The 27,590-nt window shown below is 37.0% G+C and overlaps 1 protein-coding gene across 3 annotated transcripts in view; it reads right to left on the bottom strand.

Annotated features, from left to right (window-relative positions):
* The window catches only part of per2 (period circadian clock 2), a 35,545-nt gene extending 12,670 nt beyond the window's left edge, over positions 1-22,875 (bottom strand). Inside the window, exons 1-16 of one of the 3 annotated variants that reach the window (XM_065262291.1) lie at positions 22,732-22,875; positions 15,644-16,123; positions 10,395-10,493; positions 10,087-10,244; positions 8,784-8,905; positions 8,481-8,682; positions 7,612-7,663; positions 6,217-6,359; positions 4,933-5,011; positions 3,440-3,546; positions 2,976-3,126; positions 2,572-2,680; positions 2,313-2,447; positions 1,924-1,993; positions 1,667-1,832; positions 339-460 (exon numbers count right to left, since the gene is read on the bottom strand). In XM_065262291.1, coding sequence (XP_065118363.1) covers positions 339-460; positions 1,667-1,832; positions 1,924-1,993; positions 2,313-2,447; positions 2,572-2,680; positions 2,976-3,126; positions 3,440-3,546; positions 4,933-5,011; positions 6,217-6,359; positions 7,612-7,663; positions 8,481-8,682; positions 8,784-8,905; positions 10,087-10,244; positions 10,395-10,493; positions 15,644-16,035 — 2,107 coding nt within the window. In that variant the 5' untranslated portion in view covers positions 16,036-16,123; positions 22,732-22,875. Of the gene's footprint in view, positions 1-338; positions 461-1,666; positions 1,833-1,923; positions 1,994-2,312; positions 2,448-2,571; positions 2,681-2,975; positions 3,127-3,439; positions 3,547-4,932; positions 5,012-6,216; positions 6,360-7,611; positions 7,664-8,480; positions 8,683-8,783; positions 8,906-10,086; positions 10,245-10,394; positions 10,494-15,643; positions 16,124-22,731 lie in introns of those variants that run through there. The other 2 variants (XM_073814918.1, XM_065262292.2) reach the window with 2 other exon arrangements.
* Positions 22,876-27,590: the final 4,715 nt, after the last annotated feature.

Raw genomic sequence — 27,590 nt, 5'->3', positions numbered from 1 at the left:
AGAGTCTGCTGCTTGTGTTGTAAGTAAAAATGCTGCACACAGTTTTGTACAAGTATATGTAAAAGCTTTCTGATATTTCAGAGAAATTGATGAAATAAGCTTGCACGCTCCCAAAATGAAACAAAACTGAAAGAATCAGAGAGACACCTTTTTTCCTGACGGGAAGGTTTCTAGTGGACAAATCACAGCGCTTGCGGTCCATGAAAAACAAACGCATTTATACATTTTTGGCTACGCACAGCCTACGCATAGCCTACGACGGTCCAGAAATTGTAAAAGCTCTTCTGTGTCATGTATAATGCACTCAGGATCATGTTCAAAATTGGATTGTTTAATACCTTCAGCTACTTGAATGGAGTTCTCAGCGGCTCTCTGCTTGTCCTCGTCTGAAGATGTAGTGTTTGAAGATGACTGGCACTTTCTCTTTACTGTGATGGGTATGTTACAGCTCTCCAAATACCTAACAGAGAGATGAAGTAAGGGAATGCAAATGAGTTTTATGAATGATTAGCTAGACCAAATTTAAAATAAAAGCATACAGGACTGGAGTTGTTTGTCTTTATGACAGTAATTTGTATCATTCTGACCCAACAACATTGCAAAAATTAAATTTTTATTGTAAGCCATGGCAGTAGAAATCCTATTACATTCACTTGAATCTCTTATGGTGCGTTCACACCAGAGGCGAATGAAGCGCAAATGATTAACATGTTAAGTCATGTAAATGACGCGGCACGAATTGAGCATTTCGAGCATTTGATGGGCATAACGTGTGATTTATGCGAGGTAAAAAATCTGAACTTTGGTGGATATTTGCGGCGTGTTAACCAATCAGGTGCTTGCTCTAGTAGTAACATGATTACGACGCAGCGAGGGAAGGGAGAAATGCAAAATTACAATGCCAGACAAAATCATAGTCGCTGTAAGTAGACATCCCGAGCTGTACGACACATCTTCGTACTTTTACAGGAACAGGAATAAAAAAGATATTAAAGTGAGTTAGGAGGTCGGACAATCTCACGCGCGATTGACGCAAATTTCACGCGCGATTGACGCAAATTTCACGCGCGATTGACGCAAATTTCACACGCGAATGACGCAAATTTCACGCGCGAATGACGCAAATTTCACATGCGAATGACGCAAATTTCACGCGCGAATGACGCAAATTTCACGCGCGAATGACGCAAATTTCACGCGCGAATGACGCAAATTTCACGCGCGAATGACTTGAGTTAAATAAACATTTTCTAGCGTCCAACTATGTGCAAATAACATGATTTATTCACTTCATTCGCGTCTGGTGTGGACACACAGTTAGCAAACATCAGTGCAGACAGAAACAAGGAACAACCTGTTTAAATGCAAAGTCTCTAAAACACAGCAACATCAACATCAGAGATGCAAACTGCTATAATCTCCCAAAAGTAAAGGGTTTGTTAGATGCACAGTTTTGAATTAGGGTTTTTAGGACAGTGTTCCTGATGTTAAAGAGATAATCAATAAACAAATGTCCACCTGACGCACGAAAAGAAGTTCTTAAGCTCTCGTCGAGCAGACAAAACACATGTGGATCTTTTCTTCGTGACAGACGATCAAGTAAACGATTTAATTTAACAAACCAACAAATCTTTGTTAACCAGGTTGTGACTTTGTGTCTTTGTACCTTATTACGCTGTCCAGACAGCTAATCTGCTGATAGGAGTAGACGGTTTGGTCTTTAAAGGCTAACTCCTCTTGCACCCCTCCTCGCTGGTCCTCAGGGGGATCTTTCCAGTTGACGGGGTATGCCGAGTCTTTGGGTCGAACCGCTGGACTTTTCTGAAGACTCTCTGTGGGAAAGAAGGTGAAGATTTTATTTACGAAATTAATTCATTCAATATTAAAATAGAAAATAAAGCAGGTGCAGACATGTACACATACTTGTAGGGCTTTTCTTCGACTCCTGGCTCTTTTGCATGTGAATGCCTTTGCATATCTCCTGAAAGCTCCTCTGAATTAATGCACAAAAAAACAATAAATCAAACAGAGCCGTATAAGTGCTTTATGCATGAAAAATCAATCCCATTAGAAAATTATGATCATTAACAATCTCATTTGGTATATGCACTTAAAATATCATTAGAAGTGCTGCTCAATTAAATTTCTTTAAGCTGCTTGTTTGAAGAGCCCAAAAGCGGTTGTTTCTCTGATATCACGATAATATATAAATGCACTGAATTTTTTGAATGTCTCATCCATAATTTAAATATTTAAGAAAAGACATCCGGCATCAAACAGCAATGCATGTCTAATTGGGTCATGTCACTCACCGGTTTGACGTGGCTCCCGTCTTCTTCCTCTTGGCGTTGACGTGGTCCATTACTCTCGCTCGATGACGGCAGGCTCAGCAGGTGATCATTACTGCAAAGACTTCCATAACCACTGGAGCCGTTGTTGTGCACCGGCTACACACAAACACACACACATTTATGTTTTTTGTCTTGACTTTCAAAAGTTCTGTTTTGTGCTTTGTTAAACTTTAAACCATAAAACTGCGTTTGGTCATCACACCCGAGTAAATAAAAGCACCTGCAGGAGGAGTCGGTGAATTTGCTCTGTGATTTCCTGAATGTCGGAATCCAGAGTTTTCCCCTCAGCCACGGCCTGAGCTGCAAACACATCTTCATTCACCGGACCCCTGGAAGGATGAACACAAATCACATAAATCACAACTGGATAAAGGAAGAGAAATTGAGTAGCAATAACCCATGCAACCACAATGGATAAGTTGGATGCGTAATATTTGCAATAGCATAAAAACATGCATGTCAATTTTTTATTTTGAGTACATTAGAACCCCTACAAAAATACTGTGATGGTGATACACGTTAGATGTTAAAAAGTTAAACGTAAGCATGTTTGGGCTCTTTTTTAAAAACACATCATCAGCATGTTCACTGGGGAACTTCCTGTTACCCTGCATTTGAACTTACATGCGAACTTTGTGCCGGCCGATGACAAAAGAAACTTTGCGGCTCCAGGGATTGACGAAGCTGGACCAGCTGGTATCTATGGTGATGTATTCTCCATTACGAGCGCAGAAACGAATGGAGTGATCGAATGGTTGACCGGCATACTGCAGGACTGATGGAGAAGGAGAGCTCGGTTAGGTTAATATATGAAAAATTTCATTCACAACTCATCAGCATTGTGCAAAAGTCTTAAGCCGCCACCAGCTTTTTTAAACAAAAAGAGCCAAAGTATGTATACGTACAGAAGGTATTTTAAGTATAAAAAAAAAGACACAAATAACCTTTGAAAAATTAAGTAAGGTCAAGGTTAATTTCATGTTTCTACTTGTATGTAATATTGTCTTGAACAATAAAAAATAGTAGAGGAGGAGTCAAGTTTGACAGACAAATAAAGCAGCCCACCTGTCCAATTCAAAAACACTCACTTTTTCTGTGAATACCAAGCATGATTGGTCGATCACTAGGATGCAGGTGCAGTAGGACAGGTGTGCCAATCAAATCCTGCGGTAGGTATCCTAGCAACGGAACAGCCCTAACAAATAAACAACATAGATTGGATCGTGAGAAATGATTCAAAGCAGGTGTGTTACTTTACATAATAACATTCAGAACAATCCTGTGTGCATGCAAAAAAAAAAAAACGTTGGGTAAAATTTGGTCAAAACCCAGTTGCTAGTTTAAATTAACTTAGGAATGTCCAAATTTGACCTAACCATGGGCGGAAACAACAAAGTATAGGTTAATGTAAACTCAACGGTTGACTTTCTTCATATTTCGCCAAACAATGGTATAAAACAAACCAACATAGCCCCCTATACCCTCATTACCAATATTAGTTTGAATGAAAATAAATTTGGACACTACTCATTGGAAGCACTGTGGGCGCCCTCTTGTGTTGAGACACAGGAGTTTCTTTGGCACGCGCCTCAAAGTAAAGGGGTAGCGGATAACCGGTGCGATGCATTATGGGATTAAATAAGTCCACTGATAATGTCCACTATAATTATTTAATATACAGCCAAATCTTTAGATCAATGTTTCCTGAACCCCTGGTGGGGGGAATTGCAGGGGGTTTGTGAGTTGAAAAAAATATATAAATTATAATGAAATCATAAAATGTAAATAAATAATTTAAAAATTAAAAATCTAAATAAAACACTTACTAACAAAAAAAATTATTTAATTTGTGTAATGTCATGTGACCATTACTTGAGAACTTGTGCAAAATGTACCAATAAATGAAAATTATCAGATTTTACCAGGAATAATCCCACTGAGATAAAAAAATTCTTCTACGAGGGAATCCTGGCCAAAATGGCAGCACACAAAGTTTCACACAAAAAATGAAGGTCTAATAACAGTTAAAAATAACAATAATAATGTAAAATACTGCTAAAAAAATAAATGTTTTTGAAGGTAAACATGCAAATATGCTATTAAATTATTAACTTAAAGGTGCTATGTGTAATTTTTTAGAAGGATCTCTTGACAGAAATGCAAAATAATATACAAAACTATATTATCAGGGGTATATAAAGACCTTTTATAATGAACCGTTATGTGTTTATAACCTTAGAATGAGATGTTTTTATCTACATACACAGAGGGTCCCCTTACATGGAAGTAGCCATTTTGTGCCGCCATGTTTCTACAGAAGCTCTTAACGGACAAACTTTTTTACTAAGTTGTCTCTGGCGATGACATGTTTGTCCGGTGGCGGCTACCATAGCTTCTCTATTTTTTTCAAAAGTAAGAGGTGAGCAGTGGACTGAGCCTTTGGTTGCAATTTGCAACCTTGCCACTAGATGCCGCTAAAATTTACACACTGCACCTTTGAAATCTAATGGGGTACTTTAAGTAAATAATTTAGGTCAAGGGGGTTCGGCTAATAAAAAACTTTAAAAATGATCACTCTTACTTCTCGTCCACATCCTGAAACACACAGCTGGGTGTGTGTGTCGTTGTGAAAATCCTTTTGTCTGTCGGGATTCTTGGAGCTGAGGGGGAAACATGAAGAAAAATGCAACTTAAAATCTAAAGGCATCATAAATTTTGCAATTCTGATGCTTTTCATTGAAAGTTCATCACTAACTAGCACTTCAGGATGCTACTTTAAAGTAGGGCTGGGCAAAAAAATCGATTTTGCGATTAATCGTTTTTTAAAACGTGGTCGATTAAAAATCGATTCTCAAAGAGCAGAATCGGGTTTTTTTTCATATTTATTTCCGCAAACATTGAACGGAGGAATGGAAGCATTTTAGATTTCGCAAGCAAGACGTGTTGTGGCTTTTAATTTCTTTTTATTAATTACCCACTTGTAAACTGCTGTTCACTGTTCTTTTTTATTAATATAGTATGTGTATTTAATCTATATTCATTGAGTTGAATCGAGAATTGAGTATAAAAACCTACCTGAGAACCGGAATCGAAAATTTTATCGAGAATCGGAATCAAATCGATTTGATAGCTTGTGAATCGAAATCGAATCGATCTGGAACATCTGAATCGATACCCAGCCCTACTTTAAAGTGCATATACATTTGCATTTCAAATAAATCAGTGTATGTAAATATACCATATAACTGCCAGGGCCACAGGGTTATGACAAAAACTGTAACTGCTGAATGTTTCCTTTAAAGGGATCATATTATGAGATTTTTTTAAAAAGATGTAAAATAAATATTTGGTGTCCCTAGAGTACATATGTGAGGTTTTAGTCCAAAATACCCCACAGATCATGAATTATAGCATATTAAAATTGTCACTTTGTGAGCCTGAGCAAAAATGTTCAGTTTTTGGATGTGTCCATTAAAATGCAAATGCAAACACTGATCACCATAATAATGGTTTGTTAAAATTTAAACTCAATTGTGCTGTCAATAATTATTTCTCTTTCTCTTTCTATCTGCACTTAATGGCAGTGCCGTGGTTGGATAGTGCAGATGAATAGGGGTTGTTATTGTAATAAGACTGATTGACCTAATTATTCTGATTGACCTAATTATTCATAAAGTTACACGGTTGTTATTTGTCACGTTTTCTAGGTTGATAGAATCACTGGGGACCCAATTATAGCACTTAAAGATGGAAAAAGTCAGATTTTCATACATGCTGTTACTCCTCACCGCTTATATGTACAAGAATAAGCTAAGCTATACGTAAGAGAAACTGCTGCAATAATACAACAAGTGTAAGGCCTGACCTTCATAGCCGGAGTGCACTCTCTCGGCCAGCAGGAGGCAGCAGAACTGATCTTCAGAGTGTTCAGTGTCCTGCACTTTCATCAGGTATGGAGTCATTCGAAACGGTAAATACTGAAGATCTCCCTCACACTCCTTTCCTCCGCTGAAGAGGACCAATAGAGAAAATTAGTTTTATTGTCTTTCTGCCACAAGTAATACAATGTTGTGGCTCACAGATCCATGGTGCAAAACATTTAACACATTGTTACATATAGCTAACCTGCTGAAAAAACCCGAAAGATAATCTAACTATACACTGAATTTTTTTTTATTTAATTAACTCAATTTATTTAAGGTAAGTGGTTGCAATCAATTTATTTAAGCTACATTTAAACAACAGTTTTTTATTTTATATTATTTTATTTTTTGTTTAAATGTAGCTTAAATAAATTAATTGCAACCTCTTACCTTAAAAAAATTGAGTAAATTGAATGAATAATTTTTTTCAGTGTATATATCTATACTTTTTAATAAATACTTTACAATTTCTTTAAACCAAGAGTACAACTAAATTTGAACTTTCAACAAAAAACTTTAAATAAAAAACATCGGCTCTGTTTCTAAATCTGAGAAGCGTTTTACGTAGACAACTTTGGCATGTTTCCAGCACATACGCAGTTACTGAAAGGTATTATGATATCTTATATAATTCAAGACATGTATCATTCACAGAAAATATAATCCCATAATGCAAGACCAGAGGGAAACAATCATGCAAAAAACTATATTTTAACCTGCTTTATTTAATAAAACAATACTTGACTACATAATACTACACTTTAGATTGTCTCTCATTTGTAATTCACTTTGTATAAAGCATATGCTAGATGAATAAATGTAAAATATAATATGTGTGCCATCAATGGATTTTTACTTTCACAGCTTTAGTTTTACAATTGCATGATTAGTTTGAAGAGCACAATTGGTGTGACGCACAATTCAACGATTCAAATATTTCAAATACATCTGAGACTACAAAGTCAACACAACACGTCATCTCATGCAAGATGACTCATTCCTCGTAATGTGTGCACACAAAAATGTTTATTTGGTGATTTAAACGAGCACATGCAATACTGTCTTAAAATTTAACATGCAATGTGGTATTTTAAGAAGCACCATATGTTTCCTATTATGACAAAAGCCCACTTTAAGTTGTTTACTGAATGTTTTCCATGATCAAACCAAGCACATTTCTGAGATTTACATCCTATTCAAAGGTTGAGCGTAATTGATTTCCTCCTGCTGATTTAAAATAGGAAGGTCCATGAATAAAATCAAGTTGAACAGATGGTGTACGAGATGCAAGTCAGCATAAATTTACTCTTAACCCTTAAATCGGTGTGCAGACTCACCTGATGCGACAGAAGAAAGATTTCTCCTGCATGCAATCTGACGGTGATGACTCTGAGAGCAGAAAAACAAGATCGTAATGAGTTAAGGGTTTAATTTAACAGTATGATGTCATTATCAGCTTTTACTCGAAGCTAACACTGGCTGTCGTTTCTCTGTATATTCAATCAACACAGGATTTAGCCACCACAAAGCAGCCTTATAATCCTTACTGGCTGTTCATCAATAAAAATGATGTCTTCTGGTTGCATGTTTTGTCTACTGCTTATTTTATTCCCTCTTTTTTTTTATTCAGATCAGCTTTAAAAGAATTAGGAAGTGGGGCAGACTAAATCTGACATTTGGTTTGGTGTGTCCTGGCACTAAAAAAATGATGTAAATGTATTCATAGTGTGGAAAGATTAAGGGCAGGGCTTTCACCTAAGGCTTTTGACGTCAGAGCTCCATACCAAAAAAGCTCAGAGGATCTGCCCAAAAACAGGCTTCATTTGGGCTGTAGTTTGCCATTGGTTTAAAAGGAATATGAACAAATTAGATGAACCACTATTAAATGTGTGAAACACAATCTAAAGTCTCATAATGATGAAATCTGGAGCCTCAGGGTTTTTTTTAACTAATAATTTCACCTTACTCAGTCAATATTAAAGATATCAAGGTTATAGTTTCATATTATAAATGATGATTTTATGTAAACTAGTCTTTTTCAAGTCAGTGGCATAAAAAGGTATTTGTCTAATCTGAATCTGAAAAGTAAGACTGATTAGCCCTTACCAACTGCTAGTTTGTCAGACTAACATCTTAACAGCTATGTTTATGCAGCCAGCCACAGCGTTAAATGAGTCTCTATCGTGTTTGTCTTTGTGTGTTATACCTGCGCCGGTACACATGCTCCAGGACGGCAGTCTGTATGGTGTAGTAAAGCTGTAAAACACGCTAACATCCTGCGGCGTAAGAAACTCCACAAATTTAGCGTTCTTGAATGCATCCCGTTTACAATTCAAGATGGAGGCCGCCTGGTCTGAAATGTAGACGATCTTTCCGGTGATGAGAGACACAGCGACTGCAAAGATATCCTATACGACAAAGATGCCATGATCAGTGATTATTTCAAAAGATATTAACTGAAATGTGCAACTGCTAACTAGATAAAGTAACAATATAAAGATAAACTTACTGTGTTTTTGAGGGTGTATTCAGAAGTGATGCTGTCTATCTCCTCTATGGTATATGAAGAAACATCAAGGCCGGACGGTTGACTGTCATTAATCATAAGCAGCTGATAATATTCTTCATTTGCTAGAAACAGAAAAAAAAAATATATAAATCAAGCAAGTACTATAATGCCAAACATGACTTAAAGGACCAATATTATGCCCATATATCATGTCCAAAATGCCCCTTTTTGGGCAGGAGCAAAGTGCTGTTTTAGTGCCTGTACCTTTAAATGCAAATGAGCTACAGCCCCTTACTCCCTTACCAACAGACAGTGAACGCTTTTTGGTTAAAATTGATCTTATTTCTGTGAATACAGTTGGAGACAATAGTATCTTTAGCCACATAAGCCCTTCAATGTGCTTATAGACACATTTAAAAAAAGCTTTTTGGTAAAATTAACCAGTCAGTCAGGCTATGGGCAGGGCTTTATCAGTGTGACATCACATTAACAAGAGAATCGAAACAGCATGTCTAATGAGCCTGCTTTGGTTTAATGAGGATTATAAAGGAGAAGTGAGTGATTTTTTTCATCGTAGGGTGGTTCACACACTTCTGTCCAAACACCTTGTAAAAGTGGATTTTGCATAATATGGGCCCTTTAAAAAATAACCTAGGAACACGTTTTAACCAATCAACATATCTAGTATAAGGTATTACAGATGCACGAAACTGAACTAATAATAATAATAGATTTTTTCACAAAAGATGAATATAAGTTTGTTTCATGCAAAATAAAACTGATTATTTTCTATAAATATGCGAGATGAACTTAAATTTTCATTGTTAGGATGATAAGGCTAGATTATATTAACTCTTTCTCCGCCAGCATTTTTTTTTTTAAAGTTGCCATCCAGCGCCAGCATTATTTTTTTTTTTCACAAAAGGTTATTTGGCTTCCAGAAAATGTTCTTTTTTTAAATATATACATTAACAATATATCAAATGAAAGAACAGACCCTCTACTTTCAAAAAAAAAAAACTTTTCATCCTACCTTCATGTTTCTTAAAAAAAATACCAAAGCTGTGATAATTGCATTTTGCGAAGGACTTTTGATAGAGATCAGATTCAGAACCATGATCAAAACATACACAGAGCTTCTACTGTTTTATAAGTTTGGTAAGAGCGCCACCTGGTGGATAATAGCAGAAATACGGATTTCCGTAAAATTCGTCATTGGCAAGGAAGCGTTTTCTCCTAATTGACGAGATAACTCGTCTATGGTGGGGAAAGAGTTAAATAGGTGTGATAAAGTGTTGCTCACCCTCCACTTGTCTGACGCAGCGCAGGGCGTATTTCAGGGTGTTCAGCGTGGTAGACTTGCTGCCCTTGTTCCGCTTCTCTGGAGGCAAATGAAGCTTCAGTTCCTTCAGGGTTTTGATCAACTCTTTCTGCGTCTTGGCCTTGGCAGATTCCTCACTACTGCAGGTGTCCAAAACATACAAATATGGGTCAGAAACAAACTTCTCTTGAAATATGCCAAACATGTGACACCTACTTCTCACCAAATATGAATTTTACATTGCTTGAAAATAATTTGCAGTTCTTATGTCTGGTGTATGTTTGTCGAACCTGCAGCCACTGGTAGATGGGTTATCTTGCTCCGAACTTGCACTAAGGAGACTGAATGCATTCGAGCTGCTGGGTGGTGAAGGACTGTGAGAGTTGGAGCTGTAAAATGAACAAACAACATCATGAGCCATAAACCACAGACAGTTTTTAAATCATGTATGCATTGGACAGATAGTGGGTAGCTTTATTTAATTCACTTTATACATATTTCATGCAAAGGTTGTGGGTTTGAATCCCAAGAAAGACACATGCTGATGAGAAACGGGCACTGTAGGTCGCTTTGGTTAAAAACCTTGACTTTATTTTGTAAATTTTTTTAGCATAAACATGAGTTTGCTACAACATCTTACATGCAAGCTTTCCTGCTTTTTCTAAAATCGACCATTTTGTGTGTTATTTGGAATCGAACCCATGACCTTGCCTTCAGCGCCATGCTCTACCAAGTGAGCTACAGGAACACAAAAAGAAATGATGCATTCAGTAAACCATCTGGAACAAGTCATTACCGCCACATAAAAGCGAAATAAATGGGCAAAATCTCTTTATAACAAGTTAGATTTCCAATTTTTTTGCACAATAAGTGAGAAATAGGTCTTTCGCTCGCACATGAAGGTCACTCTGATGTTGCCCTGCATCTCTGTTACGCAATCTTTACCCGGCTTCACCTGTTCCTCAAAAACAGCATGTGTTATACCCAACAACACCAGCATCAGCAGAATAGCTTCAGAGAATAGCTGGCATTGCAGGCTTCTAGTACAGTAGATCACCAAGACTAATTGGTTTAAACCTCTTAACATAGCCTGCAGATTACTACAGAGTCCTGCATCCAGCCGCAGGTGACAGAATCTGGCGACGAAAATACACAAGGAGTGATTATAAATAGCACCTTAAGTAACTCTGAATAGAAAGTGACTTTACACGTAACACCTATTAGCTGTAGGTGAGTTAATTATATAAATCACATCTGTCTTAATCTAGCAAGGTAACGTGTTTGTGCTATGCATAGAGCGAGGGTAATTCAGGAGGCTAATCGGAGATCCGGGAAAATTATTTATACACACACACATGGAGGGAAGTGTGGCAGTTACTGCATGCAAATTGTATAGACGGGAAGACTTTTAAAATGCACTTTACAGGTGGGTCACAGGTAGGGATGCTTAACGATTAATCGCGATTAATCGTTAGCAGAATAAAAGTTTTTGTTTACATCATATATGTGTGTGAACTGTGTATAATAACTTTGTATAAATAAATGTACACACATGCATGTATATGTTTTAGAAATGTTTACATGTGTATATACATTTGTATATTTATGTATAATTTATATTATATATAAATATAAATACTTAATATATTATTATTTTTTTTCTTAAATTTATACATGAATGTGTTCATATTTATACATATTTATTATACACAGTTTACACACATATGTGATGTAAACAAAAACTTTTATTCTGCTAACGATTAATCGCGATTAATTGTTTAGCATTACTAGTTACAGGGGTTAAGATGTAGACCAAAATCTGAACCGAAATAATGCAACAAATAAATTTTTTTTGTATAAATAATAGATTTTATTATCAACTCACTGTCAAATAAAAATAAGACTTTAAGGCTCACCTTTAATATGACTAAGGTGCACTGAATTTCTTAAGTCACAGTATTGACTTTCATAGTTCCATATTAGTTAATTTGCTATTATAGTAATATGTCTTTTTTTTTGCACAAAAATACATGACTCTGTTCTTCTTTTAAGTATTATATGCTACAGACTCATGGATATAATCTATACCTTTTTAAAACATTTTTATTTCTTCCTAAAGTGTTTATTTATTGTTTCCATGCTTTGGCAATGTAAAGATCCTTTTAGCCATGCCAACAAAGCCATTTTGAATCTTGAATCTAGTAATATGTGGAAAATATTAATAAATGGCCTATAAATGAAAGTGACCCTAAATATTTTGAATGCTAGTAGAAGGCTATTTAATGTTACATAAGTTGGACAGAAAAATCATGTTAAAGCTCAATTTGTAATTTGTATAGCAAGCTATGATATATTACTAGCATACTACTTTATATACATATTATACTCATAACGAGACGAATGTCATGGCTGCATACATACTTTTATCTTTTGCACGTTTCCCAGCTTTCCCCTTTTCTAACCTGGGCACCTGATGGCTTAAGCCTATTTTTCTCATGCATAGTTCAGTTTGTGTTGCATTGCATCTCCTATTCTCCATCACTATCTGATGTGGTCAATGGAAGCCGTCACTTGATGCAAACTAACCCCCCCCCCCTCCTCGTACTTCTGAGTGACAGCTCTTCTCTGGGCAAACACTCCAAAGTCCCAACTAGATTAATTGATCGCATGACGAAAAAGATATGATTTGATGTGAGGTACAGATGAGCTATTTAAATCCGTTCAGGCATTTAGATTTCTATTTTTCGCTTTTTCTATTGCTGTACCGGAGAGCACGGCTCTTGGTTGCTTAGCTACGAAAGACGCCACGAGAGCGCACTTTGGAAGAAAGAAGCGCCTTGACCCGTGTTTTTATACAAGACATACATTGCAGCTTCCTGTGGTCATTTACATATTAAAATATCGGAAATGTGTTTAGAAGAAACCATATCACCATTATTGAAAGAAAAAAAAATATATATATATTCCGCAAAAAACATTGATATTGAATTATTGTCCAGGCAAAAACTCATCATTACAGCAGAACTCTATAGTAGTCTGTTAATAATTATTAATTATATAATGACACACCAATGGTTTAGCGATTTGAACATGATTTATGTTATTTGGATACAAAAGGCACTAAATCAACACAGACAGAACAACTGGATCAGAATATCCTCTCTATGTTCCTCTGGTAAATGCAATGAGAGAAACAGAGATGTGTGGCATGTCTGGTGTCTCAGGGATCTCAGGAAGTGCACATGGCAACGCAAAAAGACAAAAAAAAAAAAAAAGCCATTAACTGAGTGTCTGTAAGTGAATGAGAGAGAGAGAGAGACAGTGAATGAACTTTGTCTGATGTCTCATTTGGATGCACTTGAGTCATGGAGAGAATTACTCTAGGGCGACGCTGACGCTCCTAGACCAGTTTAGACCAGCTTCCTATCTCTTCCTACACACTGTCTCGCAGGGTTCACAGTCTTTTATTGTTTCACTTATAAATGCATCTGTTAGTAGGCAGATGATGCCCAACTTGACTTTACATTAGCGCCACAGGCTCACAACCCCATGATGAGCACTCTGCCGTACTGTGTATTTTGTGGACGTCATGGAACCACTTCAGCTAAATAAAGAGAGGGGGTACTTATCAGAAACTATGCAAAGGAAACTTTATATTTCGTAGGGTTTCGCTTGACTGACCATCGAGCTTGAGTAGACACTTACAATTGGAAAACTGCACGTACAGAAGCAATTACATTACTTCAGCACTTAAATCTCTTCATGAGCTTAAAGTATCTGATTGGAGTGACGGATGACCAATAGACATTTTGTACGTACAATAGAGACACTGTCTCTATAGTGGAGTTTAGTAGTGGAGAAAAGGAAAGGCAAAAAGAGAGAATAAAAGATAATTAAAGATAAAACAAAGGCGCCTCATAAAGAGATAAACCGTGGTGTGCAAACCGTCGATTTGGGCGCACCCGTCCTGTGTATACAAGTACAAATATTAGGTTGTCAATGGTAACCGTCGTTGCCTGAAAATACTGCTGACGTAATAACACTGCAGTGTTTTCCTAAACAAATACCATCATTAAACTTGATCATTCTTCTCAAAAACCATGTTTAGAAATACGAAAGGAAAAATGAAATGTGATGAAATGTGAGGTCGTAATGAGTCAAGATAATGAAGTTCAGCGGTGACGTTGCTAGTCTGAAAGTTTCAAGATGTTTCATCCCTTTCAAACTTGATCTTGATAAAAGCACACACACACACTTTGACTTACGCAATCACACACAAAAAGTTTGCACTGGGGCAGATAACGTCATTTAAATTGTAGAGACGTATTATAAATAAATAATTTTAATTCAATAAAATTCACAATTGAGCTAAAACTCAATAAAATGGGTTATATAATGACATCATTCTGCACCTCTGCTTCTCATCAGATTTCCAGCTGAGGTAAACTAAACACTATTGGCTATTTTAAAGAACTCCATATGTCCCGCCCTAACTTCCTGTTTCAGTGGGAATTATGAGAACACATCAAACAAATCAGCACATTTTAAGGCACTTCAGTGGACATTTAAATGTGTTGTAAAACAATCAATATATGGGCACCTGTAAGGTCACATCATTGCCACATTTAGGGCTGGGTATAGATTCAGATGTTCCGGATCGATTCGATTTCAATTCATAAGCTATCGGACCGATACAATTTCAATTCTCGGGCCAATTTCAACTCAATGAATATACATTTAATACAAATACTTTATTTATTTATTGATGACAGAACTTTTATTTTTTGGGTGAACTATCGCTTTTATGTCTGCTTTGCAACCATAACCTACAAAGCTTGGTTTGGGGAAAAAAGTCTCTATCAGATCTCCACCACTGGTCAAAGTATTAAATGAATGCTTATCAATTTTGGCCCCATTTTAATCACTAGCTGAATGGAAACTTGGACTACAGAGCCGAAATATGACCTGTTATAGCCCTACAAAATACACATGCGGTAAAATAAACTAAAAGTGCGGCTCCGGTCACTGGTTCACATCAAACTTTATACAGTATTTGCCAGTATGAGACATGACTGCTATGGCAACCGCATTCATTGTGCTGCTATTTAAAGGCCTCTTAAAGTCTTCAGAGGAGAACATCACATTAATGCAGGACTGAAGATGGAAAGAAATGGAGAAAAGCACCAACAGATTTCAAATGAGTCAGCAATCAACATGCGGCACAACAGGTGACAGAGCATATATTTAATGCCACTGTCAGCATCTGGCTTCATCGGCCTGTTGCGCTGTTTTAACATTAAAACGCATCACTATGGTTTTAATTTGGATTGTGTTTCATTACACCCGGAACTTCTCTCAATAAGCATATCTGTATTTAGTAAGCTGTTATTATAATGTGTGTATCATCAACATCGCAACCTTGTTGAGGAGAAGTTGTTAAAATTGTACACATAACTCAACTGACACATGCTCAGCAACGACACCTAGAGGTTCTTTAAAAAAGCATTCATTACAAACAAACAGTAAATAATCGAAATACCTTTTATTACTGCCCGATGACTCCATCAGTGCCGAGTCTTTGCTCCGGCCATTGGAACTCCCAGTAGACTCATTGCCGTGGGATTCGTTTCCATGGGAATCGTTACCGTGGGAATCATTACCATGAGATTCCGTTCCACTCCCGCTGGACCCGCTGCTTTTCATCTCCACGTCCTCGTGCAGGGAATGTCCCATCTTCCGGCCGTTGCGCGGCGAGGCGGGTGGATCCTGGCTGCTGCTATCGCTACCTTCCGATGCCAGGCCGAGCTCCGCCCCCTCTGCATAGCTGCCCATACGATGCAGCGCAGCCATGGAACTGCAGCCGGCTGCCTCGTCCTGCCCTCCGGCCAGAGAGGAGAACAGGTACGGTTTGGAATCAGAGTCCTCAGACATCCTTACTCTTCAGATTGGATTGAAGAAATAAAACAAAGACCAAGGAGCTCATCGTATCTTCAGAATGCAGATGCAGAAAGAAAGCTACCTAAGGTATGGGGGGAAAAGATAGATTAAGTCAGTGAAACTTTAGACCTGACACCTGGTATATAATTGTATAAATAAATCTGGATTATATATGGTTTGAGCAAATCTGCATGTCATCCCCAGCACTAGATATACCATCAAATCTGTAGTTGCACGCTATAACACACAATAACCCCATACTGTAAGTATCAGCAGGCCTACTAAAGTACAAATAGAATGGTTAAAGTTAGTAATAAATGTCGGCGGTACATCAAAACAATGCACATAAAACCCTGTCTGATCTATCGCCAAGGTACAATCTATAAACCAGTCAAGCTCGATCTGGAACCCAAAGGTGGTTGACCCTGACTGTCTCTTACTTTGTCTGTGCACTGTCCTTTAGATAAACAGAGGTGGCATTTCAGCATGTGAACACTGTTTCCTTCAAACGCTCCTGTCGAGCCCACATAAAAGGCATCAGACACCTGTCTAGACCAACTACAAGACCAGACAGACTTTCAGCCCTTCATGTTCTGAAGGTCCCGTAAAAACTGCAAGGGATAAAATACACTCTAATCCCTTTGCCCTAAAGAAATAAAGGCATTTAAAATCTGCCCTGAGCTAAAGGTTGAGCAAGAGTTCCTGGTCAGAGCCTGAGATAGGCCATATTAAAGAAGGACAATTTTAGCATCTGGCTTATGTCTCCTTCACCTGCAAGCTAAAAATACATCATTAGAGTAAATTACAGCTATAGTGGATTACCAAGAGTCAAGTCCAACTAAAACAAACACGGATCACCATAATGACTTTAAATGAAACAGCCAGCATCTAATCCTAAATTAAGAACATTACTCTACAAGTAAGGTTTTAAACAGAGACGGTGAAAGAGAGGTAAAGTTAAAGATTATAGCTTTTAACTCTGCTTCAGTGTTACTTTTTAACATTGGCAGTCTATGTATTAGGCATTTGGGTTATACAGTAGTTCGTTACCATAATCCGAAAATCAGTAATTGTATATCAATATATTGTCAGTCACAGTGTTAGGTTAAGGTCCATATAATCATGTGGCAATATCTAATTTTGAATAATCAAGTTTATTAAAAGCTTTAAAAAAGTGATTGCAGCCAATATGCACCTTTGTCCACCACCCAGTGCTACCTAGCTGCATACGTCAATTACTTTTGTCTGATTTTTAAAGCGCCTGGTGTTTCACCCGCAATTCACCTGTCAGACATTTATGAACAGCGGCAATAAAAGGTTTTTCTACTGGCAGAGCGCCAAGTGTAACCTGGTAACCTACAGGGCAATACCACAGCTGCAGTAACCTTTGGATCACCAGACTCACTGTGACATATTTTAAACCGCCGGGTGTAACCATTAACAGAGATCCAGAATGATGATGTTCAAGAAACTAAATGAGTTTAGTATAGGACAATGAACTTATGTAAGTCTTTCTTTAAGAAAAAACTAAGTGCTTCCACAATAAAATATAGATAAAAATTCTGAAAAGCATGTCATTCCTCATACAGCTATAGATCTAAACAGATTAATGTATTAAACTGTGCTGCTAACTCTAAAACCATTTTATAGACTTACACTTAAGGAGGGACCAGGAATGGGCGTTTTTGATTTGGGCCATTATACAACACCTAGCAACTATCCAGAACATCATAGCAACCACCAAGTAATGAGTAATGGCCTTGCATTTCTTGCAAAGTATAAATATGCATTTATAGATAATCTTTAACCCTTGTGAAGAAAAAACATTTTGCATTACATTTCTGGTTTTAGAGCTTTAATTGGTAGATTATTATCCATTATTGTATAAGTAATGAAATCCTTTAGGCATTTTCTGTGATATTTGGCCAGGAGGGCCCATGCAAAAGAACACTGCATTTTAACATCATTATAGGTGACAGAGCAATATTGAATCCACTTTCTAATGCAATCAAAGGTGGAAATGGGAAATATATGGTGGATGGAGAAGTCTTTGCCAGTGTTGTAAGACCACTTAAACCAAATGAGTCTTTGTATTAATTTTGTTGACATATTTATTTTTTGATAGTCCCCCATTTATATTGTACAGGAAAAATAGTAACACAAAAAATCAAATATTAAATAAATCAATGATTGCTTTTAAAGCCAGAAGTTTTACATCTAATCACATGAATGATATTTAGACATAAATCAGACAATGCACCAGCAATTAAGAGTAATTCTTGAAATAAAATCCCAAGACCACTAAGTCTAAGATCAAGAAAAGACAGAGAGAAGACCATCAAAAAAATGACTGAGAATGATCTTGAGACAAAGATCTTGGTCGTAGGTTCTTTGAATGCATAAAATCTGTTTATCCGTATGTATAACATTAAGATACAAATTCAACAACACAATAAAAAATAGTTAGGTAATAAAATGTAGTATTAGATTTTAATAGGGATCTAACTTTATGTGACAAGTTAAATTAGATCTACTTAAACTAAACATAGCCGGTTAGGAATAGACATCTGCTGAGAGATTCAAGTCCATTGCCAGCAGTATTAAACTAAGTCCAAAGTCACAATCTCACTGCTGATTCAGCAAATTTATTTCAGGTCATTGAGCTAAAAGACCTGCGTCTGCTCTATATTGGACAAATAAATGGTGTTTGTTCAGATTAGTTGTGTTTGTACAAGCAAAACGAGCAGATGTCATCAGGAAATAAACATGACAGCTTTTTATAAGATAATTACAAAGGGTTTGCAGTAAGGAGAAATGTCTAGCAGTCTTTCAATGCATGCAGTTTATACACTGCTTCTCAAAATGAAAAGTGTATGCATGCTTAATGCTCAGAATTAATTTGTTAAAATGACAACAAAGCTAGCAATGATTCGGACACACAAACCTATCCTAATGTTATAGAACATAAAGCACATCGAGCAAACCTTACACACAGTTTTATAACATAGTATCATGTTAGACATTTATGTAATTGAATGTGTTTTGCAATGGCACATGGGCAGCAGTTAGCTTTTATATAAAGACTTACATAAGCGTAGATATGCTACACAAATATAACCTTTAAGGACCTACATAACTCATAGTTGGTGATGGCAAAAACACAAAATCCAAATGCAATGTTCAGCCTTATTTGAGAAACATTTGATTTTTAAATCTTTGGCTAGGGGAGTGACTGATGTTGGACTTGTTATCAAACAGTGGACAATGAAAACCCATCGGTGCTTAGTGGATGCTGTTGAAGTGATTCACCACCAGTGTGACTCACCACCACCACCACAATGAAATACTTTGATGTAATAATTTAGTTGCTTGAGTGTCACCTGTAATTACATAATACTGAACTACCCCTCAAGTCCCTCTGGTAGTCGTATTTCAAAGTGCATTCGTAAGCAGCTGTTTGATAATCATTTATGAACCAGCCAGATAGCTATCAAAACTTTTCAAGACGACACATGTTATTGCACTTACACAAAGATTAGATTGTGTAAGGGTCTCTTCATTCTGCTAAACCTAAGCATAGTGCATTTTAGAGTACATTGATTTTACAAATTATCTAAATACTTTCATTCCTCAGTTTACATGCAATAAAAACCGATAACAATCAATGCATTAATTACATTTCTAACGATGCCACACATAAAATATAATTATGAGGTAACTTTATTTTGACACTTTCCGCGTCCTCATTCCTTGTATGCAATGTCCATCTACGCATTTTTGCCAAAGTGCACATTTTCGTTTTAAGTAAATGCAATATCGTCTGTGCGATTCAGAGCTATCGGCTATGTATTATTAGTGTATATCGGCATTTATCGGTGCACCCCTAACATAAACCAAATAAATACTGTAAAACTACTAAGTGGGGCAAGAAGTTAAAAGTTTAGGCTAATAAAAGACTTGGTAGAAAGTTGATGTTGATTCGTGCACTTTTTTCTTCTCTCATTTAAGGCCATGCCAGCTTCTATTGTTCATGACAAGAAGAGAAATCAGAAAGAAATCAAAATGCTTTACTGCATATATGTGCAAAGGCAAAGTTTGACTGTAAAATTAACTTCACCCCAATACCAAATCCAGTTTCCGGCTAGAACTGGTTTTGAGACTGATATCTCACCTGTTTATTGCCTATGTCCTCTCTCCAGAAAGCCTCTACATATCAATTTTTTTCTGCATTTCTCATCGACCTACCGCAGGTTGACAATCATCAGAGATATAAAGTGTACAGTAAGGTTAGTAGGTCTTTCCCTAGAGCACCAATCAAATATTTGTGTTACAGTAGATTGTGTTATCTCAAAGCTCTAAACGGCCTCGCTGCCTGCTGGTGTGAAGAATAAACTTTCATTGAGGGCAGTGTGGGTGTGCAGATCATCTATTGCTGGAACATTAAGGGGGCTGCACAGCTCAAATAACGTACGAGAAAGAGAGAGGAAGTGATTTAATCCCATTTAGTTTTCTTCAAGATGAATTCTTCCATAAAGAAGCGTTAACATTCACATAAACTTTCTGTTGCAAAAAGGTCCTATGTAGTGGTTTAAGGCTCTTCAAACTATGAAAAAAAGAAATGTTTATTTGGGGTTCTCCTATGGCAAACTTTTAGAGAACCCTTAAGACCATGACTAGATTTTTCATTGCACATGATGAGTGTGTGATAGTAAAACCACTGATAAGGGCAAACATTATTGAATGCACCAAACCAAGGCTCAATGAATACAGATAGCACAAAAGTCATTACGATAAATCTGCAGTTCACAACATCACCCTTTGTAATCTAATCTCATGTCTGCTGTTTCCCAGCTTGCCTTTGAAGCATCCGGCGTGCAAAGTAGGGCTTGTTGGAGTGTTCGTGTGGCTCGAAGCCAGAACTGTTCTCTAAATACATAAAAATTTCACTCGTGCGTCATCACTTCCTACCCTCCCACCGCCTACCCAAGTGCTCATTTTAAACTGCTCATTTAAAACTACATTGGCATAATGTTACCAACCACAGTTTGAATCTCTAATAGTTGGTAATAGAATTCTAGTTGGTAATAAATTATTAGTCGGTAAAATAAAAATCAGTATGTTAAACATATAGTCTGACATATAGATAGGATCTCCACCAGTAGATGCAAGGCATGGTCAGTTTCCATTTACGTCAATGCTGCATGTGTGGCAATTATTCTAGCATCTCTCTCTAGCATCACTAAAATAGACACAACAACTGCATATCTCCAGGCTCTCATTTGGATCCAGCAACAACGGCCTCATGAATAAGATTACATACAATAAATGAAAGCAATAAATGAAGCATGAATATGTTTATATTCTTCCTGCTGATTTCATTGAACTTGAATGAGGAGAATATCACAAGACGAAAGTCATTACATTTCATTAAGCAATAGGCTTCAACTGGAAAGCAGCCTGAATGTTAAAGCATGCAAATAAAAATGCTAAAACATATGCAAATTGCCTCATATATTACACCAGCACATGCAAAGATCAAATTTGATTCAGTCTGAATAAAGAGGAAGTTCATCGCCTCATGAAGATCTAAGCAGTATGGCATTTAAACAGCACGTGTAATGTTTATGTGCTCAATACTGTACAGGCACAGTAAGGTATTTGGAACACCTCCAGTAATACTAGGTCAGTTTTAACTAGTTCAAACTCAACCACACAGCTAAAACCGCAACACTGATCCTTTCAAAAACAATTAATCAAACTTAATATCTGTTTACTGACTAAATGAGTGACCATATACTAATTTAGATCTTATGAATGAGACTATAGTAAACTGGCACATCTAAAACATAATAATATAATGATACAAAGTGACCAATGACACAATGATACAAAGTGACCAATGACACAATGTAACAGATAATATAAATGATACATATGATGTGACCAATAATTCATTCAGTGATACAAAGTGACCAATGTCGCAATGATGCAAAGTGACCAATGACACAATGTAACAAATAATATAAATAATAATACAATGTGACCAAAAATTTAGTGATACAATGTAACCACAGGTGTCGCGTCATTCTTTCATTCCGTTTCGCTATCGGTGGCATTTGTTACACTAACACATTATCTAAAGTACATGCCTTTTACTCGTGACTTTTACACACCCCTTATACAACCTTACCTTATAATATTGAGCTTCATTCATTTTAGCCCTGGATACAGTCACCCAAGTCAACTATTAAGGCATAAGCCCTAATACATGTCTTATATCTCACTTTCTCTACAATGTTATTGTTTCAGGAACACACGTGCAACTCTACATTAATAATAAAAATATCTCTGGTAAAATAATAACTCTTTCTCAACGAAATAAATAAAGGGGACAATGCAGAGATATATAGGGCTTTCCTGTAGAGCAGTGACCGAGGATGACCCACTCACTGACACAGTTATGCAACGCACGGTTTAATGGCTTTAATATACACATATGTGTCATATAAAGACTGTTTATGAATGAAAATTCAATGTTTATGTGACACTGTATCTTATTCATGCCGCATCAACAACACACTCGGTCCACTGCCCAAACTTTGGTTCTTGTGATTCGGTCACATTGCAGTCAATGGAAAGAGTTATACAACCCACCCGCCGTACCATAAATTCAAGATTAACGCCTCCTACCTGACAACTCGGATAAATGTTCCTGTCAAACAGCACAAATGTTTGTCCTGTCCGGCTAGATTGACAAAATATTCCTGTAATTTTCGTGTCAGTTTCTCACTGAAACACGGATTCGCATTGACACACTTCGACCACCGCGCCGCTGTCGCGAATGAGCTCGCTGCCCTGGATCGCTGTGTGACCTCAATTCAAACCCCGCCCCCGACTCCTCCCTCCACGCGATTCTATTGGACGAGCGGCGAGGAATTCCATGAAAACAATGCGGAAATGCCGCGTTCGGGCTGTGATTGGATGAAAGGGCCGCCAGTCTTTTTACATAAGGGTGTCAAACGACTCACGTGGACGCCCATGGCCGGTGACGTCGTGAGCTACGTATGGTCAAATCAGTAGTAAGGAGGGAAAGCAGCTGAATGGGACCGAGTGTGGTTGGTCCGAGTATGTCCGAGTTATACAAACTGTTATACAAGTGTGTGTACAGTCAATGTGGCTCTCTCTGTGCGCCAAACACGTAGTTGCTTGTCATGTGATGTTTTTAAATGGATAGGGATCTGACTATTTTCTTGCAGTATTATATAAATGTGCATAGAAACATACATATATAATCTAATGAGCACTTTGATTCTAATGCATTCATTAATGCATACAATACTGAATAAGCATGAGTACAAAACACCATTGCTTTCTCCATTCTGTCATTTTTTCTCTATTTTGAACTTTTCCTATCTCCATCTGATGCGAAGATGTGTCAGATACCTTGCATGTTGCCAATAGTATATTTTTCTTTTTAATTAGATATTTGCATATGTATGACAGTGGTTCTCAAACTGGGGGCTGTGGCCCCCTGGGGAAACCTGAAAAGGTGCCAGGGGGGCCCCAGTTTAATGACATTTTAGAAAAAACATGATTTTATTATCAATTCTGTGTAATAAACCCTCAGAAAAATAAGGCTACTAACATTGTATCATTTAATATGTTTTGTTTAATTCAAATTTTAAGTTTTATGTCATACATTTTCTTTGGGGGGCCACAAAGGGATGCATCGTACAGAAAGTATACCCACTCATGTAGGTTACACTTTGGCCCTTTGGTAAGATATGATTTTTCTGGTGATCCCTATGTGTAGGCTAATACTGAAGTAAAATAGAAATCTTTTACATTTTCATTCAATAGAAATAGGGCATAGCTTATTATGTAAGCAATTAGTACAGCATGAGTAAATATATACTTAAATCATTTAGGCAAATACTTTACAATTTTCTGTTTATTTCAGTCACATTTGTCATTTCATAACACCTCATGTGCTATTTTGACTTACATAAATGTGCTTTATTTAAAAAGTAAATGCTGTAAATTAAAGGGACAGTTCACTGAGCGCTGCCCCTGGAGGACAAATGAATGCAAAGAAATAAATACAGGTTTGTAACAACATGAGGGTGAGTAAATGATTACATAAAATTTTCATTATAGGGTGAACTATTCCTTTAAAGGGGTCATATTATGAGATTTTATTTAAGATGTCAAATAAATCTTTGATGCCCCCAGAGTACGTATGTGAAGTTTTAGCTCTAAATACCCTATAGATAATTTATTATAGCATGTTAAAATTGCCACTTTGTAGGTGCAAGAAAAGATGTGCCATTTTGGGTGTGTCCTGTAAAATGCAAATGAGCTGATGAGATGCAAACACTGATCACCATAATGCTGGTCTGATGAAATCGAAACTGAACTGTGCTGTCAATTTTTCTCTCTCAATTTCTTTTTACACTAAATGGCAGTGCTATGGGGTATTATTGAAAATGGCCTTGCTACCCATGTCACAAAACAGGCAAATCTGTATGAGCAAGTTTTACATGCTTGCAGAGAATGGCTTACTAAAACTAAGTTACTGGGTTGATCTTTTTCATGTTTTCTAGGTTGACAGAAGCACTAGGGACACAACTATAGCACTTAAATATGGAAAACGTCAGATTTTTATGCTATGACCCCTTTAAGTGACCTTAAAATAAACTTTTGCCTTTGCACACGATGACAGTAACACACATATGTTCAGAAAAGGGTTGGAAACCTTTAGACATCATCTGATAAACAACTTTGATGAGAGAGTTTATTTATGCACACAATAATGAATCACCATGACTATAAAAAACCATCGCTCTCTCCATTCATACTTTTTTTCTCTGTGTTGGACTCTTTCCATCTCTCCATCTCCATCTGTTAGTAGATGCGTCAGAGGCGGCTTTCCTTGTGTCAACAGATTTTTATCTTTAATTTATTTATTTGCATTCATACTGCAAGGCATGCTATTCCAAATATATAGGCAACTTCGGAAAAGGATTGTTCAGACCCTCATAAAAAGATTCAGAAACAATTATTGCACAAAAGCAAATTGTTAGTCAAGACAGTTATCTCTGCACTGTCAGAAAAAGGTACAAAAGCTGTTACTGGGACGGTGCCCTTTAAAAAGATCCTAATATGAACATTTAGGTACAATATGTATCTTTGAGGTATTAATATGTACCATTTAGGCCCTAAAGTGTCCTTTTTAAAACAGTGAATGTTACTGTGAATGGCAAGATGTCAAAGGTCATGCATGCACATAAATGTAATCAGAAATTATAGAGACGAATAAATATCTTTTTGTTTCCTTTCACATTTTTAAAATTGTCATTCCAATAACACCAGATGGTGCAGATGACTGCTATCTTCTCCAGTATGGATCTTCAAGGCATCAAATCACATCAGACTATTTCTCATAACCCATTCACAAACACATTCCCTCCTGTCTGTCGCTCTCATTCTCTGTTTCTAGGCAAAAACACAAGCACTGAAATATTGTGTGATTCAGTTTCTCTTTGCTCACCGCTGTGATGAATGAAAGGTTCTAGTTTGAGCTCACACCTTGGTTCTTGTTACATGATGAAGAAACAGATCAAATTATCATTTTATGGAGCGGCTTGGTAAAAAATACAGGTTATGGGTTCATTAGCTGAAACCCACTTTAAAGGTTTAATTGATCCAATAGGGACACGATAAGTGGGTGTTATGCTTACAGTCTAGGTGGAAGCGCTTTCCATCATACCAGAAATGGGCATGAGTCAGTCTTTCGAGGGCGACCATCTTTAAACTGTGTCTATTTACTCGCTCATCAGAGGCAGGCTGTTTATGATTGTCATGTGTTGTGTTGTGTTGTGTTGTGTTGAGTTGTTTTCTCCCTCCGGCTTTGTGAAGTGTGACGCATGTAGGCAAACGAAGGCCAAAACAATGCCATAACCACGCTTGTGAAATACAGTGACGCATTTAGCAGCATTGCAGTATTTTATCAAAAAGTGCACTTTATATTAAACTTGTTTTATAGTACAGTAGTATAGAAATGACATTTCAGTACCATACAGAAATATTTCTGATGTAGAAAGCGTCATAGGGTCTCATTCCCAAATCTTGTGGTGCTGTCTATGTACTGTATAGTATGAGGCAGGGGTCTCCAACCTTTTTGTAAACAAGCGCTACCACAATAGATAAAAACAATCTGGAGGGCTACTTTTTTTATATAGTCTACTCAAAACTTTAAATATAAGTGATTTTATTTTATTTTACTTGCTGAAATGTTTAATCATTGTTTAAAATGTTAACATACATAAAAGAAGCCATGCTACTATAAAAATATGTAATAAATAAATATCAAAATTGAGGCTATTAATAGATGTGCTTTGGCGGGCAACTCACAGAGTCTGTGCGGGCAACCTGGTGCCAGCGGGCACCATGTTGGAGACCACTTGTAAGGCATCAGCAGCACACTAACACCAAGACTGACTAAGTGAGCGTATGTCAATGATCCAAGCTTAAGAATCTAGAACACACAATTCATAACTCTCTCTGTTTCATAACCGCTCTATTTAATGGTAATCTCATCTGTTTGGCCTAATTTGATCAATTTGAACATTTCTCTATGGTGCTTTCCATACACTGGAGTCACATGACTTTATATGCAGTCTATTCTTTTTCATCAAATGAAGTCTCTAGGTTGAGACATCAGCTTCTCCTTCACTGAAATAAATGCACTTGTGAGAATGACTGTACATAAAAAAAGTTTAATTGCAGACTTTGTTAAATAGCACAAGCACATTCTGTACATTCTGTACTCTTTGAGTCATTTGTGTTGTCTGGCACTCATGGTTTTTCCACTGCCCATTGGATCTCGGCCTATCTGAAACATTAAAAGAGGGGAAGCGTTGTTCAGCTCCCATCCTGTTCATTACATCATCCAACATATTTAAAACCCGACAGCAGGCACAAGAATTTGGCATTGAGCCCAGTGAAAGTGTGCTATCTGTCGGTCGACATGACCTCTTCCTCTCAAACGTCCACTCCTTCTTTTCTCCTTACAGTGCAAATTTCCTGTAAGAGCAGACAGCTTTCAGTAAGCTTTAAATAGTCCTAATATACCATTAGGTATGAGAATGTATATATTTGATACCAATATGAACCTCCGAGGGACTAATAAGAACTTTTTTGATGCAAGGGGGTACTTTTTGAAAGGGTACCGCCCCATTAACAGCTGGGGTACATATTTTGATCATTTTTTTCTGACAGTGTAGTTTATACAACTTCACCACAAAGAAGAAACTTTTGTGCAACAGAAACTTCAGCTCTTAAAGGAGTAGTCCACTTTATAGATGGGGCCCATTGACTTCCCATAGTATTTTTTTCCTACTATAAAAAGTCAATGGACCCCATCTTTAAAGTGGACTACTCCTTTAAAGTTTCAGCCAAAAATGGGTTATTGAGAAGAGTATGTGTGCGTGCATTCATGAATGACTGCATGGGTTAAATATAAAGGGCAAAGTCCAAGTAGTGAAGCA

The sequence above is a fragment of the Paramisgurnus dabryanus genome, chromosome 6 (assembly GCF_030506205.2).
Source record: "Paramisgurnus dabryanus chromosome 6, PD_genome_1.1, whole genome shotgun sequence".
Classification (NCBI taxonomy): Eukaryota; Metazoa; Chordata; class Actinopteri; order Cypriniformes; family Cobitidae; genus Paramisgurnus; species Paramisgurnus dabryanus.
The sequence above is the reverse complement of the archived record's forward strand: the minus strand, read 5'-3'. Positions and strand labels throughout refer to the sequence as shown.